Genomic DNA, 19615 nt, shown 5'->3' with positions numbered 1-19615 from the left:
TTTCTTAGAAACAATACCAAATAACCATGATAACTGATGCTTCAAGTTTGTTTTACCTAAAATCAGGGACTCTGATAAAACAAAAGTCCATGGGGGCAGATCTTGGCAGTGGTCCCTATGGAGGTGAAGGTTACAGTTTGCAGAGTGCAGGGACCTGTTGTCCTAGAGGAGAAAGGAATGCTTTTGCCAGCTCTGCAATCAGTGGGCTTGCCAATTTTAATGTTGTATCTTTGCAGGTAGCAATTAGAAAAAGAAAATGCCCGTCACTCGTGGCTCTGATCAAAGCTAGGAGGGTGTTCCTCACTAGTGGTTACTGATGTTTTGATAATGTGGCCATAAAAAGAAACTTTGGAGAAGTTGAATTCTCATTACTTTCCTGGCATTTCAGAACATTGGAATAATGTATATATCATATATATATAGAAAGAGAGATATACAATGTTAGTTGCTCAGTCCTGTCTGATGCTGCAGTCCCATAGACTGTAACCCACCAGGCTCCTCTGTCCATGAGATTTCCCAGGCAACAATACTGGAGTGAGTTGGCATTTCCTCCAGGGTATCTTCCCTACCCAGGGATCAAACCCAGGTCTCCTGCATAACAGTGTCTACACTGCAGATTCTTTACCATCTGAGCAACTAGGGAAGCCCTTATATGTAATATATATATATATATGGTATATATATATATATATATATTTATATATATATAAATATTTATATTTATATATATATTTATATGGTATACATATAAAATATGTATACCATACATAGAAGCATGTGTGTGTACGTGCTGAGTTGCTTCAGTTGCGTCTGACTCTTCGCTCCTCTGTCCATGAAATTCTCCAGGCAAGAATACTGGAGTGGGTTGCTGTGCCTTCCTCTAGGGTATCTTCTTGATCCATGGATCAAACCTGCATTTCCTGCATTGCAGGCAGATTCTTTACCACTGAGCCACCCAGGAAGCCCCATATATATATACATGATATATTATTTATATATCATATACATATATATATATATGATATGATATATGTATATGATATATGTACATTCACTGAGGTGAATTTCTTTGCTATTATAAATTTAACTTTTTATATAAAGATAAAAATTAGTGCAACCTTCCAAATGTTATAAGATATAAATAACTAAATCTACAAGTTACCAATGTTAAGATATTTACAAAAGATAAAGACTTCAGTGTTCTAAAGTATAACAAAAATTTATAACTTTTTCAAACTAACTCAAATCTTTGATAAATATTTGATAAACTGTTTTATTGTATGATTGAACCTACTCGGTATTAATTTAAATTTATTTATAACTTCGCATTTTATATGTGTGTCTGACATTTGTATATAAGTGAGAAGACCTTTTATTTTAAAGAATCAGAGGTAATCTAATTTCCCTTGTAGCCCATCCCTCTAAAATTGGTGAAAGATATTTTAATGTTCTCTGTAGCAATATGAGATATGGACAACCATGTGCAGTTATTCTAATACAAGAGCCTGTCAGATATTTTTATTAAAACATTTGTCTCACAAACACCTTGCCCCAATGTAACCTAAAATCTTTAAGTAATAGGTTATCCAGTCTGATGTCAGTACTTCTGTAGTAAACAAGGCCATAGCCTTGATTCAGAAAACAGATGATAAATTGTACTTTGAAACTCAAGGTGAGTGTAGCTGTTTGTAATGCTTAATATGACCAACATCCTTCACTCAAAACTCAGCTGTTTAGAGAAGAAATTAATAAAAGCCAAGCAAAAACAATGCAGAGTTTCTTTCATAGACTATAAAACGATAATCAAGTAATTAATAGGTAAATAGAAAAATACGGACTGAAATATTTTCTGGCCAGAATTGTATTTCAGGGACTTTTCTGGTAATCCAGTGGTTAAGACTTCACCATAGCTGGTAAAATTCTTCATTCTTTCTTTAAGTACCTAATCCTTTCCCAAGAGACTGCAACTCATGCTTTGGATAAATCAGTGTTCAGTTCAACAGTTCATTCATTGAAGATGAAGATTAGTCCCTGTTTGATTTGTCCTTTATTTTTATGGTAACTGCCTTTCATTTTAATTCCTGTATATTATGGGAAAGATTGAGGGTGGGAGGAGAAGGAGACAACAAAGGATGACTTGGTTGGATGGCATCACCCACTCAATGGACGTGAGTTTGAGCAAACTCCAGGAGACAGTGCAGGACCAGGAAGCCTGGTGTGCTGCAGTCCATGGGGTTGTAAAGAGTCAGACATGACTTAGTGAATGAACAACAACAACAACATACTGAGGTATAGAAGATGTATAGAAACAGGTATGCAAATCTTGGTTCTACCGCGTTCTAGCCATGGGTACACTTAAGCCTTTAGCTTCTCATGGGTATTTTAACAGTTAAGTTGGTGGTGGTAGTGGTAAAGAACCCACCTGCCAGTGCAGGAGACATAAGACATGCAGGTTTGATCCCTGGGAAGATCCCCTGGAGGAGGAAATGGCAACCCATGCCAGTATTCTTGCCTGGAGAATCCCATGGACAGAGGAGCCTGGCGGGTTACGGTCCATAGCAAAGAATTGGACTCAACTGAAGTGACTTAACACACAAGTTAAAACCTAAATGAGCTTACTAAACACATATTACATGCTCATTAAATGCTATTCCCATTCTTTGTTAAATTTATTTTTCTAGAGTGTAGTTGACATGGGGAATTTCACAGGTTGTCTTCTTGATATTTTGTTCATAATTTTACTGAATTTTAAATAATGTTGGAAATATCAACAATCATTGCTAATCACAATAGCTTTTCAACACTTTTGGAAATCTATAGTTACCACTCTGTGATTTTTTTTGTTTCTGTTTTATTGCCTAATAAAGTATAGAAAAAATATGCTTCATGGTAGGAAAATTCTCATACTAAAACCAGTTTAGTGCTTCTATTCACATTTTGTAATATGGATAATAGTTTTATTGATATAAAATATATTTGTGGGCTCATCAATTTTTGTTGTGCATAAAAGTGCTGTTTTGAGAAACTGTTGACCAAAATACTGCAGTTAGATACCATATTGTAGAGGAGAAATATTCCAGCCATATGCTATAATACTGACTTTTGAGTAGTTTTTATAAATTATAACAGTATGTTTTTTGTTGTTTTGGGGGTTTATTTTTTGAAATATAAGACTGCTTGTATCAGAAGGGAAATAGTCTTATAGTTATTGTTCACTGGGACTTTTAAATCACATGTCCATTTTCTAGTTTGTTTTCATTGTCTGCTGTTTAAAGTTGTGTTCATAACAATAGCTCCCCTCTTAAAGATGCTCCATTTTCAAAGGACTGACTATAATTGCAATTTCTAGGAAGCTCAGCGATAGTCATTTAATGCTCTTAATTTATGAGAACCTCATGGCTAGCTGAGCCCAAATCAAGACCAACTTTTAAAAAACACATCAAAAGTGATACAAATCTGCCTTGGCAGGCCATCTGCTTTAATGGTCTGCCAAGGAACATGAACTCTATTCAATGCATCTAGCTCCGATAGATGCAAGTCTATCGGAGATAGCGCCGTGTGTAACTTATTGGCACCTTGAGAGTGAATGAGTTCAGTTCATTTGTGGTGCTCTGTGAATTAACAGCTTGTTCTACTGGTTGTGTTCCTAGTAAGATCTTTATTTATTCAGCCAATGTACCTCCCCTGTGTGTGAGCCTGTGTTGGGCTCTCGTGACACAGTGCAGGGGGAGAAATTAATCACCGCCTTCACATGGAGTGACTACTAATCCCCCAGTGGTATCTAATGACCGTGCTACTGTCAAGGTCAAGAATAGGGTGTCAGGGTTCATTAAAGGGACACCTGTCTGGTGTTCCTGCAGGTTGTAGCTGAGACATCAGGGATGAGGAGCAGTTAACACAGTAAAGATGAAGAAAACGCGTTTTCAAGTGAGGGAACAACACATTCCAAGCCTGCAGGGCTTTTCCAAGACGTGTGAGAGGCGGGTGAGACTGGAGAACAGAGGATGGTGACCTTGAGAGGTGAGAAGGCTAATGTATTAGGTGGGACTGGATTATATAGGAACATGCGGTCCAGGGGAAGAAATTACAGATCTTTCTAAGTAGGGAAGTGATGTGATCTCATATGAACTTAAATACTAGTTTATTCTGGTGGCTGTGTAGAGCAAGCATTTTGGAGGTGCAAGAGTGAATCATGGGGAGATGTTAGGCGAATTCGGATGGTGCTGTTTCATGGAGCTTGAGTGAGAATACTGGAGTGGGTTGCCATTCCCTCCTCCAGGGGATCTTCCCAGCCTGGGGATCAAACCCAGGTCTCCCGCATTGCAGGCAGATTCTCTACAGTCTGAGCCACTAGGGAAGCCCCTCACAGGGAACAGAGTTAGAAGGAAAAATTCTCATGTCTCCAGTTCTTGCTCTGTTTGTGCTGGAATATGACAACATCAGAAATGTAGTTAAGCAAACATCTCAGCAAAATTGTCCCCTTCCCTTGTGGACTTCACAGTCTGAAGCGAGACCTATCTGTCCCCACTTCCGGCTGGACATCCACCACTGCTAAGTGATCAGGCCCTCATCTGCAGGACGCCACCGAGGCCATCAGTTGGATCAGAGATGCTTGCAACCCACTCGGAAAAGTAGGAGATCCATGAAATTTAGGTCCAGAATGAAGAGAGATCAGGATTTTCTCTTCTGTTAAAATCCCTCTCAGAGCCCAGCATAGTATTTTCCACATTTTAGGAAACCATAAGTTACTTGTTGAAGGAAGGAGCAGGCATATCATAGCACATGGCATTATAACACCTAAAGTAAATGATCATAGGAGGTTGAGAGGGGAGCTCCCTGGAGTTTAAGGTGGCAAAGAAAGTTCCTTGAAGATGCTACATCTTGATCTAGGCCTTGGAGGTTAGCTGGTCTTTGATTTTTTTTTTGGAGAGGTGTGGGGCTTGGGAGAGCATTGCAAGGAGAAGCCATTCCACATGCAGAATAAGAGGCAGGACTGAGCCCCGTACCTCTGCGCTGCTCAGGGATGTAGCACAGATGCTCTAACCTTGATAAAGGGTTTAGGATCGGGGTCAGATCAGGATGGATGGTGTGGGTAAGTTGTGAGAGAACATAGACTTCCAGGATGAGCACCAGAGTTGGCTCTAATACGTGATAATAAGGTTTATCAACAAATGATTAGAGATGATGATGGAACTGAAGGGAGGGATTTTGGAAATGAAGACTGGGGTGGCTGTTGCTCTTATCTGCACCCCCAGCCTGGGCTATAATGTGCCACAATTAGCTTCAGAAATTAGCTTCTTCTAGAAATTCTTTCTTCTAGTCCTGCCCCTTGTATTGACTGACAGTCTGTGGTGGTTCCTGGCTGCCAGATAAATAAAAAGAAATAAATTAAAAAAAAAATGCTCTGGTCATGGTCTTCCAGGCTTCCAACCAATCTCTTCCTTTATCCACCAGTATCTTACATTTCCTGAGCACCACTATTTAGCTGTATGTGTGTGTGTGTGTGTGTGTGTTTATCCCGATCTGTATCTGTGTATGCACGGTAAGTCACTTAAGTCATGTCTGACTTTTTGCAACCCCATGGACCTCTGTCCATGGGATTCTCCAGGCAAGAATACTGGAGTGAGTTGCCATGCCCTCCTCCAGGGGATCTTCCTGGCCCAGGGACCAAAGCCAGGTCTCTTAACATCTCCCGCATTGGCAGGTGGGTTCTGTATCTATGCCCATGTATGTATGTATATATCTCTCTATCTGTGTATATCTGTCTCTCTATCACTGTATCTTTCTCTGTATCTATCTGTCTGTCTGCTTAATGAATGTAATGCTCTGATTTCTCCCTGTCTCCTTAGCAAGGACCTACCCATTTCTGCTGGCCAAGTCAGCCACCTCCCAAACCTTGCTCAGAATTCACCTCCACTGTGAAATCTTTCTGGACTTAAGCCAGATAAATTAAATGTCTCTGAACTTTAGTTTCCTCATCTGGAAAATGGCACAAATACTCTTCACCGTATAGAATGGGCATGAGGATTAAAGGAGAACTGCATGAAGCGTGGTTTCTTACCTGGAGTTGGGAGAGCCTGGCTCCCTCCAGCCAACACCCATCCCTGGGCACCAAAGTCCCCAGCTGCCCCCTCCCACTGGGCCAGGACACTCTTCACAGGGGAGGGGGGCCATGCATACCTTGGCTATGCCTGCATTGGGTCCTTTAAATGAAATTCAGGGCTAAATATAGAACAGAGATGTACAAATGAGCAATAGAAGGGAGATAAGGACAACATGTAATCAGAGATCACAGAGGAGAAAGGCTCAGTCCGCTGGCAGAGGGTGTGAGGGAAGTTTTCACTGAAAAGGTGACATTTGCTGAAAAGCGTGATTATTCTGAGAGTTCCTTGAAGGTAATGACTTGGTGGTCCATGTACATCAGGGCCTGGTTCCGTGCCAAGAGCAGAATGGGAGTTTAATAAATATTTGTCGGATGAATGATATGACCTCTCAAATACTTTTATTGCTTGTCAATCAACTTCTGTAACTGATATAAAGGTAAAATTATTTAAACGTGAAACCTCCACTTGCTGTTGGAGGAATACAAATGGATTTTAGCGTGCTGTTCGAAAATAGCAAAGGCTGTTGAGAGCAAGGCGCTGAAACATCGCCGTGAATCTGAATCACCAGTGGTGTAGCCGCGTCAAGGTGACTTGGCATGTGGATGCAGAAGAAGTCATCTGTATGTTTTACCTGTAAAAACAGGGGGAGCAAAGAACAAGAGGGCGGACCCAAGTATAGCTATATCCTTTTGCCTGGTACTGTTTGCTTGGTTCTCTTGGGAAACATTTGGATATTTCATTTGTGATGGGAGACCATTTTATCATGATCAGATAAAAATACTGTTTAAATTTTACTGAAAGTCCCCATCTGTCTGGAATCTTCTTTTTTAAATTTTATTTACTTACCTGTTTATTTTTAATTTTTTTGGCTATACCCTGTGGTACATGGGATCTTAGTTCCCTGACTGGGGATTGAACCCACACCCCCTTCATTGGAAGGCAGAGTCTTAACCACTGGGCCACCAGGGAAGGTCTATCTGGAATCTTTGAAGGGCAAAAAATCAGTCCTAAAGTGTGCATGCATTACTCTATAGATGTTTTAATGTCTTTACTTTTTTTTCCTCATCTCTGCCTGTTTCTCCTGGAATATTAATAAATGCAGCATTTTAATGAGCTTTGATGGGATTATCTTCAGAGAGTCAGAGAGTCGGTGCAGTGTCTTCCCCAGAGGCACACAACAGAAGCTCCCAGTTTCTGGAATGAAGTCTGTTGCTCATTACCTGGGACAGCAGAGTGTGTGATCGAGAGTGGGGTGGGCAGGACTCAGCCCACCTATGCAGGCCAGGCCCCTGACTCCCTGCTGGGGGACCCCAGGGCTTTCAGTGCAAGTGTCAGACGGCTTTCCCCAAGCCAGTGCTGATGGAATGTCACGCCAGTGTCTCCAGAGGAGCAGCCCTGACACCTCCCAACAGTCTGACGGACGGTTAAGTAGCTGTTTCAGTTTGGGTTGAGGAGCTCAGCATCGTCTACCGGAGTGTTAAGCCAAAAGTTCACAGTTATTCAAGAGATGTCGTGATCTTCTCCACTGACTTCTGACTTCTCCACTGACTCCACTGACTTCTCTTCTGACTTTGCTTAATATTACAATCCTTAGGGCCATCATGTTGCTTCAAATGGCAGTATCTCACTTTTTTATGTCAGGTACCTCCCCACTGAAACCCCACCCTGTACCCTGTGAGACACAGCCCCGGAGGAAGACCTGCCTTTCTAATTCAAGTATAGTTAATTTACCATGTTGTGTTACTTTCAGGTGCACAGCAAAATGATTCAGTTACACACACACACACACGCACATGCACACACATGCACGTGCACACCCACACGTGTGTGTGTATATATTCCTTTTCAGATTCTTTTCCATTAGAGATTATTGCAAAGTATTGTTTCTATGCTCTACAGTAGGTCCTTGCTGGTTATCTAATTCATTAGTATGAATAGGCTTCCCAGATGACTCAGTGGTAAAGAATCCACATGTAATACAGGAGGCACAGGTTTGATCCCTTGGTTGGGAATATCTCCTGGAGGAGGAAATGACAATCCTGTCTAGTATTCTTGCGGGGAAAATCCCATGGAAAGAGGATCCTGGCAGCCTACAGTCCATGGGGTCACAAAGAGCCTGATGCGACTGAACACGCATCAAACGTCCCTGCAAACAGTGTGCATCTGTTAATCCCAGACTCCTAGTTTATCTCCCCACTTCCATCCCCTTTAGTAACCATACATTTGCTTTCTATGTCTGTGAGTCTGTTTCTATTTGGCAAGTAAGTTCATTTGTATCATTTTTTTTTAACCAACTTTACAACAGATACCAAAGGAACTTCTCTAGGTAGAAAAGGCCAAAATGAAAAAAAGGAAAATTATGAAATGTATCATTTTTCCAGATTCCACATATAAGTGATATCATATGTGATATCATTTGGTATTTGGCATGGTATTTTCAGATTCCACATGGAAGTGATATCATATGGTATTTGTCTTCCTCTATCTGACTTTGCTTAATATTACAATCCTTAGGGCCATCATGTTGCTTCAAATGGCATTATCTCACTTTTTTATGTCTGAGTAAAAAAATTCTTAAAGAAGCAAGACTTTTTAAAAATGAAGATAGATTTGTGTGTGTTTGATTTGGGCTGCTCAACATCTGAAACCCCTTGTAGGATTGGGGTGCTTCTCTCGTATCTTTTGGAGAAGGGATTCTGATTTGCTTTCATTCAGTGGGAAGCCAGTATGTTCTCCCTTCCTGAGCCCTGGAATTTAGGAGATGGAGATTTGTTAGGCAGGGCAGTCCCTTTATATCTCCATCAAGTGAGGCAAAGAAGCAGGCTTGGAGAATGCATATTAGAAGCAGCTACACTTAGGGGGGCCTCCCTGGTGGCTCAGCAGTAAAGAATCCACTTGCAATGCAGGAGATGCGGGTTTAACCCCTGGGTCATGAAGAGTCCCTAGAGAAGGAAATGGCTACCCACTCCAGTATTCTTGGCTGGAGAATCCCATGGACAGAGGAGCCTGGTGGGCTACAGTCCAATGGAACCGCAAAGAGTTAGACATGACTAAGCAAATAAACAATAACATTTAGCGCTTGGATCAGAAATCTCTGTGAGGCCAGTTTTCCTGGGAAGAGAGATTTACCGAGATTCTGTGCCTGAGTATCCCTCAGCCTTTGGTTTCCAGTAACTTCAAACCTGAGTTTCCAGTCTGTGCACTGATCCTGAGTTGTTGTTTAGTCACTAGTCTTGTGCAACTCTTTGAGACCGCATGGACAGCACACACCAGGCTCCTCTGTCCTCCACTATCTCCTGGAGTTTGCTCAAGGTCATTTCCATTGAGTTGGTGATGCCATCCAACCATCTCATCCTCTGCTGCCTCCTCCTCCTTTTGCCCTCAATCTTTCCCAGCATCTTGCTCTTTTTTCAGTGAGTTGGCTCTTCTCATCAGATGGCCAAAGTACTGGAGCTTAAGCTTCAGCGTAAAGCCCTTCCAAATGAATATTTGGTGTTGATTTCCTTTAGGATTGATTGATCCTGAGAGCTGTTTGCTATTATTTTGACAAATTCCTTTGCTGCTAAGTTTAGTCAGGGATCCTTTCCACTGCTTGTAACTGACAACCCCGACACATTCATCTGTGTCCGCAGCTCGATCCCCGTCTACTGGCCACTGAGATAATAGTCTTGGCTTAAAAGGTCTGGCCAGTCATATAAGTGTCCAGGCCACTAGTCAGCTGAATGGAATATCCTGTTAAAGCTGACTCTTAGCCAGGCAGCTGCTCTTCTTGTCTTCTGTTTTTGAAATATCTTCATGCAAGTGTCTGCACACGTGTCTGTCTAAGGATGTGCAGCACCTCAGAGCCCCTAGTTATTAAGTTCATTGAATGTAGGTTCACTGGCCTGAATGGTAAGCCAGTAGGTCATGTGGCCCGAGTAGTGTCCATGTTAGGCCTTGGTCTGGATTCCTCGGCCATTTGTTGGAGGTACATCTGTCTTTATGCCCCCAATTTATTCAGTACACACTGCTTTATAGAGCGCCTGTGTGTGCAGAGTCAGGCCATGTGTTCACATCCTGTGGATATAAGAGACCCTGATGGTTCTCTAGATCCCTCTGTCAAGCTGAACAAAAGGGGAGAGACTTCTTACATGGTCACTGTCTGGGTTCCCCTTTGAATTCTGGTTTTTCTAGTATATTTTTTTTTCTTTTGGATGCTGTATGAGGTGAGATGGAAAAAGAAGTGAGATGGGAGAAGTAAAGGTTTAGCCTCATTATTTTTTAAGATTAAAAACTTTGAATTTACCTTGGGAAATTAGACTTCTGCATGTCTCTGAGCACTAAAAGTATCCCATGTGTATTTTCGTTATTTATTGACTATCTCAGATCAGATGTGTGTATGGCCACTCAATTCCAGAGCAGAGTTTTAACTGCTAAATAGCCATCATGGTGGTGGTTTAGTTGCTGAGTTGTGTCCGACTCTTGCTACCCCATGGACTGTATCCCTCCAGGCTCCTCTATCCATGGGATTTCCCAGGCAAGAATACCGGAATGGGTTGCCATTTCCTCCTCCAGGGGATCCTCCCAACCCAGAGATTGGGAGATTGTTTATCGTTGAGCCACCAAAATAGCCGTGATTATACTTTTTCTCATTTTTCTCATCACCCTGTAGAAGCATGTCAGTTATCATAGACTTCCAATTGTAGATGAGTAATTATATTCACTCAAAGAGAATTTAGAAAGGAAACAGAGATGTGCTTCTGTTTTCAAACAAAACACAGACGTGGGCCCCGTCACGTGCCACTTCGACACCTGCTCTTGTGAATCCTGTGTTGCCATTGCTCGCAAGGCCGCGTCTGGGTTGCACGTCAGTCCCAGCCCTGTAAGTTCCCTGACACCTGGCTTTCCCACGCAGAGTTTACAGGGTTTTCTAAAAAAAGAAGCTCACCTTTGATCTTTCAGCAAGCACAGTTTATTTTTTTTTATTGGAGTATAGTTGATTTACAATGCCATATTAATTTCTGTTGTACAGCAAAATGACAGTTATACCTATAGTCATCTTTTCATGCTGTTTTATACTCCTCTTTTTCATACTCTTTCTTACTATGGTTTATCACAGGACATTGAATATAGTTCTCTGTGCTCTGCACGGGAGCCTTGTTTATCCATCCTGTGTATAATACTTTGCATCTGCTAACCCCAAACTCCCACGTCGTCCTTCTCTCATCTTCCCCTTTGGCAAACACAAGTCTGTTCTTTACCAGCTAGCACAATTGTATTACTATAATATGTGGAATCTTAAGATGCGGTACAAATGAATTTATTTACAAAACAGAAACAGATTCCCAGACTTAGAAAACAAAGTTAGGGTTGCCAAAGGGATTGAGGTGAGGGGAGGGATAGCTTAGGCGTTTAGCATTAACATATACACACTGTTACGTATAAAATAATCAGCAAGGACCTGCTGTGTAGCACAGGGAGCTCAATATTCCGTAATAACCTAAAGAGTAAAAGAATCTATGAAAGAGTAGATATATGTATAGCTGAATCACTGTGATATATGGAAACTAATACAATGTTATAAATCAACTCCAATATAAAATAATTAAAAAAAATATTGTTTTTGTTTAGTCACTCAGTCATGTCCGACTCTTTGCAATTCTATGGACTGCATCATGCCAGGCTTCCCTGTCCTTCACCGTCTCGCGGAGCTTGCTTAAACTCATGTCCATTGGGTTGATGATGCTATCCAACCATCTCGTCCTCTGTCGCTGCCTTCTCCTCCTGCCCTCAATCTTTCCCAGCATCAGCGTCCTTTTCAGTGAGCCACTGTGCGCATCACATGGCCAAAGTATTGTAGCTTTACTTCAGCATCAGTGCTTCCAATGAATATTCAGGATGGGTTTTCTTTAGGATTGAATAGTAATTGAAAAAAAAAACCGCATGATTTTTGTTCATTTTGCCTCTGTCACTTTTGAGACTCATTTGCCTCTGACCATGGAGATTCCTTTGTTTCTGACCCTTGTCCATTTTCTCTTTGCAGGGAAGAGCGATCCCTTTTGCTTGTTGGAGTTAGGAAATGACCGACTTCAGACACATACCATTTACAAAAACCTCAACCCTGAGTGGAACAAAGTTTTTACATTGTAAGTACTTTAGCCCCTGGAATATCAAAGAGCAGCTTTAACTCAGAGACCAATTATCCCTGATATGTATGGGACAGTCTAGGGCTCTTGAGTGGAACGTTCTGTCCATTTTTATGGGCAAAGAAGGAATTTTATTGTTTTTCTCCTTCTGAAAACCTTTTATGCTTTCATTTTATAGAGTATAATGTTAATAATAGAAGAGACCGTTTGGAACTGCAAGAGAGTGTTATAGGAGGCATTTGTAAAGTAGGTCTCTTAGTGACTCAATTAATCTGTGAGTAGAAGAAAGCTTCCATATATCCAGACTAATTCATTCCTGGGTTAAAGGAAATTACAAATGTAGACGTGTCTTAAATTCAAGGAGCTTATATTGTACAGCGGTATTTTAAAACCAGAGGACTTGCATTCTGCTGAAGGCTTTTGGAACATACAGATTATGTGTGATTCCTCAAAGACTCCCCAAGGCCCCTTGTATTCCAGCTTATCTGAATGACCTACTCTATAGTGATGCCCACTTTTTAGACTCAGGTGTTTAGGAAGCTGGATATCTTGCTAGTCGCTTTAGATTCCAAGGCACCTGGCCATCAAAGGGAGGCTCATCCATTGTTGAATCTGGGTGAAATGGTGGCACACTGCCTCACAGCACTGAGGAATGCTTTATCTGTGCCTATAGCTAAAATAATATAGTTTGTTGTGAATATGAATTGGTGGCTCCCAAGCAGAACGTTTATGGGGACCTACGAGAAGAGGTTAACTGTGCTAACCAGGTTTGCAAGAGTCTCTTGGTTGGTCAACGCCTTGCCAATTACCATGGCTCCATGTTTGCATTATAGCTGATGTTTGGCTCTGGTCGACATTGAAAAATTTATAAACAAGTGAATATGCATGGCCTTTTAGTATTTTGTGTTTCAACAATAGGATGCTTTCAGGGGATCTTGGGAAATAGTGATTTTGACCACCTTTGTTTTTTAAAGGAAATTCATTAGTTTAAAGTAAAGAAAATCTTATTTTTGCTCTTCTCATCCGGAAGTCACTTTGTTGTCCTTATTCTGTCCCCTATTCTCTTTCTTTATTCTGTTTAACAGTCCTGCCCCCGAGTACACGTATACATGGAAATGTCATAGTAAAAAAGTTGACTTTTTTTTCCATATGGATGTCTGAATCTTCGCTGATGGAAGGTTTGGGAATACAGTCAGTTTGATTTAATTTTTGGAATTTAATTAAATGGTAGTTTTATACTCTGAGGACATACAGACTTAATTAGTGAAAACGTGTTTTCAGATCTTCATGGAACAGCCTTCACTTGTGTGTTTTTGTATCTAATTCATGGTGTGTTTCTTGCTTAAGTCCCATTAAAGATATCCATGATGTTTTGGAAGTGACAGTGTTTGATGAAGATGGAGATAAACCTCCTGATTTTCTTGGAAAAGTTGCCATTCCCTTGCTGTCAGTAAGTTACCTTCATTAATACACAATGTATGAATCATTTTTCAGTTGATAAGTTTCTGTGATCTAGAATTGCATTGTCTTTGTTCTCTGCGGAGGGGGAAAGTCCTCCCCAGCTATGTGCTGTGCTGTGCTAAGTTGCTTTAGCCATGTCCGACCCTGTGCCATGCTGTGGACTGTAGCCCGCCAGGCTTCTCTGTCCATGAGATTCTCCAGGCAGGAATACTGGAATAGGTTGCCATGCCCTCCTTCAGGGGATCTTTCCGAGCCAGGGATGGAACCTGCCTCTCTTACATCGCCTGTGTTAGCAGGTGGGTTCTTTACCACCAGCACCACCTGGGATGCACCCCTCCCCCCAGCTATAGCAGGAAACAACTGTTTTATTCCTTATCCTTCTCCAGTACCTTCAGTAATTTGCAATGTAAAGTCACATAATTTCTCTGTGTGTGTGTCAATTCCATATTGATTTAACCAACCAAGATATTTTGACCAGTCTTTCAATCCACCCCGGCTCTTTCCATCTTGAGATAGACGTTTCACTTTGGTTTCTGGGAACACACATCTATGACTGGTTTTCTATTGGTGAATGAAAAACATACATATTCTTCTTTATTACCTTCTTCCTGCCCATTTCTTCAGAGATTACGTGCTGGTAATGACACAGTTGTTCTCAGTTCTACTAAAGACCATTTTCTCAAAAGGTGTTTGCCTTTGTGTGTGTGTGTTCAGTCGCTCAGTCACGTCTGACTCTTTGAGACCCCATGGACTGTAGCCCACCAGGCTCCTCTCCGTGGAATTTTCCCAGCAAGAATACTGGAACAGGTTGCTATTTCTTCCTCCAGTAGATCTTCCCGAGCCAGGGATCGATCTTGCATCTCCCTCACTGCAGGCAGGTTCTTTACCACTGAGCCACTGGGTAGGCCTTTTTGGAAGTCTTATTTGTTTTCAGTCTTCAAATATAATTTGTGAAAGAAAGCAGACAGACTCTCTCGGAGAAAGATAACTGTTTTGATAGTCCCATTGAAAGGTAGGCTTCCTAGGTAACTCAGTGGTAAAGAATCTGCCTGCAATGCAGGAGACACAGATATACAGATTCAATCCCTGGTTGGGAATATCCCCTGGAGAAGGCAATGGCACCCCACTCCAGTAGTCTTGCCTGGAAAATCCCATGGACAGAGGAGCCTGGTGGGCTACAGTCCATGGGGTCACGAAGAGTCAGACACGACTGAGCGACTTCACTTTCACTTTTCACTTTCATGCATTGGAGAAGGAAATGGCAACCCCCTCCAGTGTTCTTGCCTGGAGAATCCCAGGGATGGGGGAGCATGGTGGGCTGCTGTCTATGGGGTCGCACAGAGATGGACATGACTGATGCCACTTAGCAGCAGCAGCCAGAGGAGGGAATTTCACTTTTTCATCCAGCCATTCCTACAGTGTATGCTAGAATTGTTATGACCTTTATCAGGCAAGAAGGATTTATTTTTTTCTTCCCAAAGACTTATTTCCCCACAGCTCTTAGCGCGTGTTAGAGCAGTCTGTAACTTATCCCCAAGATTAGACCAGCTCACATGGTGTTTACAGAGGGGAGAACGCTGCACCTTTCAGTATCTCTTTTCTTTTTGATTGCTTGGTTAATTTCTCCCCGAATTCTCATATCCCTGATGTGACTTGAAGAGTGTGGTAGAGCAGCTGTTCCCTTGTAGCTCCGGCTGCTGCCAACTGTTCTGAGCCGTCAGCCGCAGGCCATGCCAGCTCTCAGAGAGGACACGGTGATTTGGGACTCCCCTCCTTTTTTTATTACAACTTTGTCAGTTATTCCTGGAAGACTTTATGTGATAAGAACATGGGGTACAATTTTTAAAGAGGTCTCAAAGTACAGGAAAGCAGGGCTCTTCTTTAGAATTTAGTATTCTTTTTTCTCTAATAGATTTTGGACATTTCTTCTCTTGTTTTAATAGGTAAATCCTTAGTAGCATATTGGATCCCTTGAAGGGTGAACACTCATGCTCATGTTCAGTTACTCAGTCGATTCTTTACGACTCCATGAATACAGACCCCCAGGCTCCTCTGTCCTGGAATTTTCCACAAAGAATACTGGAGTGGGTTGCTATTTCCTTCTGCAGGGGATCTTCCCGAGCCAGGGATCAAACCTGCGTCTCCTGGGTCTCCTGCATTGCAGGCAGATTCTTTACCGTTGAGCCACCAGGGAAGCCTGGGTGAACACTACTTCGTATCTTTATTAAACTCTCTCTGTTTCATTTATTAACATTTCGTGTATTCTGTCTTTCTAGAATACCAACAAGTTAACCCAACTTTCTTTCCTCCTTCCCTTGTAATGTACAATCACTGTATGCTGTGGAGTTAGATCTAAGAAATTACCTGTGGCTAAATCAGAGTTTACAGGCAAGACTACTAGAGTGGGTTGCCATTCAGCTCACTTCAGATTCTCCAGGGGATCTTCCAGACCCAGGGATCGAACCTGTATCTCCTGTGTCTCCTGCATTACAGGCAGACTCTTTACTGCTTGAACCATTGAGGAAGCCCTTCAGAAATCAGATTTAGGGTTTTTCAACCTTAGCACCTCTGACATTGCTGGATGGATCATTCTTGGCTGAGACTTGCCTATGCGTTGTAGGAAGTTTAACAGCATCCCTGATCTCTATCCACTAGATATCAGTTGTACCCATCCACCCATCACTATTGTGATAACCAAATATGTCTGTGCAGACATTCCCAAGTGTTCTGGGGCAGAATCACTACTGAGGGACTGGAGAACCATTGATGTAAATTAATAGTTTCCAAACTGTAGCCTTCAAAATACAAGATAGAGTGATCTGTGAGAGAGTGATTCATTTGATTTCAATGAATGCAAGTCCCCAGTCCCCTTAAGTTTTTTCAGGTTGTTGATGAGCTGCCCTGCAATGTAAGTATTCATTTGTTTGATAAATATCTACCATAAGTGTTCAGTGTGTGCCAAGAATTGTAGGTTGTAGTGTGCTAACAATGACCACAGTGAAGCTGTCTCCTCTTTTGGAACTTATCTTTGGATTATAAGAGGCAATATTCAAACCAGAACAACATCAACAAAAGCGCTAGATAGTAGGTTAGGGGCTACCCTGGTGGCTCAGACAGTAAGGAATCTGCCTGCAGTGCAGGAGACAGACCTAGGTGTGATCCCAGGGTCAGGCATATCCCCTGGAAATGGGCATGGCTACCCACTCCAGTATTCTAGGCTGGAAAATCCCATGGTCACAGGAGCCTGGTGGGCTACAATGCATGGGGTTGCAAAGAGTCAGACACCAATGTGCAACTAAAACTTTCATGTACTTAGCTGGTGAAAAGTGCTATGTAGAAAATTAAGCAGAAAATTAAGCAGGGGGAGGAGCCTTATAGAGGATGTGTGTGGGGAAGGGATGCAATTCTCTGTGATCTGGGCGGGGAGGGCATCAGTGGACAGGGAACATTGGAGAGAGAGCTTCAATAGGTGAGGAAGGGGATATGTGGGGAGATTTCAGGCAGGAAATCTTCAAGTTCAAAGGCTCCAGGCCAGGCGTTGGCTGTCAGATTCTAAAACTAGCAGAGTGGACAGTGTAGATAGAATGGAGTAGGGAACAGCAGATGTTGGATAGGAAAGGATGGGGGATAGGGTGGCGTGTGAGAAGACCTTGTGAGACCCCAAAGCTTGAGAGGTAGAAGGACGCTGGCTCTTCTTAAGTGGTAACAAAACTACTGGGAGGTGTCTAGCTGGGGAGTGCTTCATTTGGTTTATACTGCATGTCTCTATACAAATGTAGCATGTGGAGAAAAATGCCCAGATCTGCATGGTGGCCCAAGCCACTTTCCCCTTAGGGACTTCAGGGGCCCAGAGACGTTGAGCTGAATAAGACATTTCAGCCACCATTGTTCAGTGGTGTTTCAGTTCAGATTTATTTCCAGTGCTTTGACCAATAGGTTGGGAAGCGATCATACCTTATACAGGATCTGTGTGGCTCTTCCTGATACACCTGCAACATACCTTCTCCAAATCAATTGATCCCCTACCTAAAGTGAAAGTATAAATGCAGTAGAAAGCAAGGCCATGACCCTCAGTATCTGTAATCAGCAAATTTTATTTCATTGCTCATTTTATTTTTTAATTTATAGTATTCATTTTGATAGTTTTCAGTGTTTATAATTACTTTAAATTATATTTAAATATTATATTCTGGTTTAGAGGGTGTGTTTTAAAATGTATTTATTTAGCTCTAGGTTTTTTCTTTATTTAATGTCTGTGAGCAAAGCTTACCTAGATAGCACTGTGCTGCGCACTTACCATATGGCACATTGCTAATTCTGTGACAGTCTAATGAGGCATGCTTTATTATTACACCCATTTACAAATGAGGAGACTGAGGCAAGGAAAGAGTCCTATAGCTGGAAAGTAGTAAGGCTAGGTATGAATTAAGAAATCTCATCTAGCAGCCATCCTAAGAGGAAGATTTGCTGCTATAATGAGTAGCTGTTAAGTAAATATTGTGCCAAAAGCAATAACCAGTATCTGTTTTGTGCAACCACTAGGCTCAGCACAATGGAGGTAGAGGGCGGGTATTCAGGTGGGACACAGAGTTAAAGGCTTGGATATCGTGGGTAACGTCCATGAGGCAAACATTAAAGACCTGAAATGTTAGCTGCCATATAAAGGGAACAGGAAAATGCGTGGTGAAAGGGCTGAATTTAACTTTGGGATGACTTCAGGAAGCGGGGTGTCTGGGCTGGCCAAGAAGGAGTAGAGTGTTGATAGGGACAGCTGGATGAGGTAGAATGAAGGCCATTCCAAGCAGAGCCTGACCAGAGAAAGGGAGGGCCAAAGGAGAGGCTGCAGTCTGGAAGCAAAGAGCAGCCTTGGTGCTGCTGACTTAAAAAAAGAATTCACGATGTGAGTTGTTGTTGTTCTTCAGTCGCTGAGTCATGTCCCACTCTTTGTGACCCCATGAACTGCAGCACGGCAGGCTTCTCTGTCCATCACTGTCTCCCTGAGTTTGCTCAAACTCATATCCATTGAGTCGGTGATGCCATCCAGCCATCTCTCTTGCCCTCTTCTCCTGCTGCCTTCAGTCTTTCCCAGCGTCAGGGTCTTTTCCAGTGACTCAGCTTTTCACATCAGGTGGCCAAAGTACTGGAGATTCTGCTTCAGCATCAGTCTTTCCAATGAACATGCAGCGTTGATCTCCTTTAGGATGGACTGGTTTGATTTCTTTGCAATCCAAGGGACTCTCAAGAGTCTTCTTCCAGCAGCACAGTTTTAAAGCGTCAGTTCTTCAGCACTCAGCCTTCTTTATGGTCCCACTCTCACATCCATACGTGATTGCTGGAAAAACCATAGCTTTGAATATTCGGACCTTTGTCAGCAAAGTGATGCTTATTAAAACAGTCTAGGTTTGACATAGCTGTTCTTCCAAGGAGCAAGCATCTTTTAATTTTGTGGCTGCGGTTGCTGTCCACATTGTTTGGAGCCCAAGAAAATGAAATCGGACACTGTTTCCTTATTTTTCCCACCTATTTGCCATGAAGTGATAGGACTGGATGCCATGATCTTAGTTTTTTGAATGTTGAGTTTTAAGCCAGCTTTTTCACTCTCCTCTTTCACTTTCATCAAGAGGCTCTTTAGTTCCTCTTCACTTTCTACCATTAAAGTGATATCATCTGCATATCTGAGATTGTTGATATTTTTCCCAGCAGTCTTGATTCCAGCTTGTGATTCATCTAGCCCAGAATTTCACATGATGTACTCTGCATATAAGTTAAATAAGCAGGGTGACAATGTACTGCCTTGATGTACTCCTTTTTTTGTGAGAGTTGCAAATTAAGCTTTATTTGGGAGCAAAATGAGGACCATAGCCTGGGAGACAGCATTTCAGACAGCCCTGAGAAACTGCTCCAAAGAGGGAGGGGGACAGTCAG

General features: G+C 42.1%; 1 protein-coding gene across 7 annotated transcripts in view; it reads left to right on the top strand.

Moving 5' to 3' along the window:
- MCTP2 (multiple C2 and transmembrane domain containing 2) overlaps positions 1 to 19615 on the top strand; it is a 260113-nt gene that overhangs the window by 136808 nt on the left and 103690 nt on the right. For all 7 annotated transcript variants that reach the window (XM_070775046.1, XM_070775043.1, XM_070775042.1 and 4 more), the window contains 2 exons: positions 12127 to 12229; positions 13577 to 13679. In XM_070775046.1, the coding sequence (XP_070631147.1) occupies positions 12127 to 12229; positions 13577 to 13679 (206 nt within the window). The remainder of the gene's footprint in view (positions 1 to 12126; positions 12230 to 13576; positions 13680 to 19615) is intronic.

The sequence above is a fragment of the Bos indicus genome, chromosome 21, assembly GCF_029378745.1.
Source record: "Bos indicus isolate NIAB-ARS_2022 breed Sahiwal x Tharparkar chromosome 21, NIAB-ARS_B.indTharparkar_mat_pri_1.0, whole genome shotgun sequence".
NCBI lineage: Eukaryota > Metazoa > Chordata > Mammalia > Artiodactyla > Bovidae > Bos > Bos indicus.
This window is presented reverse-complemented; position numbering and strand designations above follow the sequence as displayed.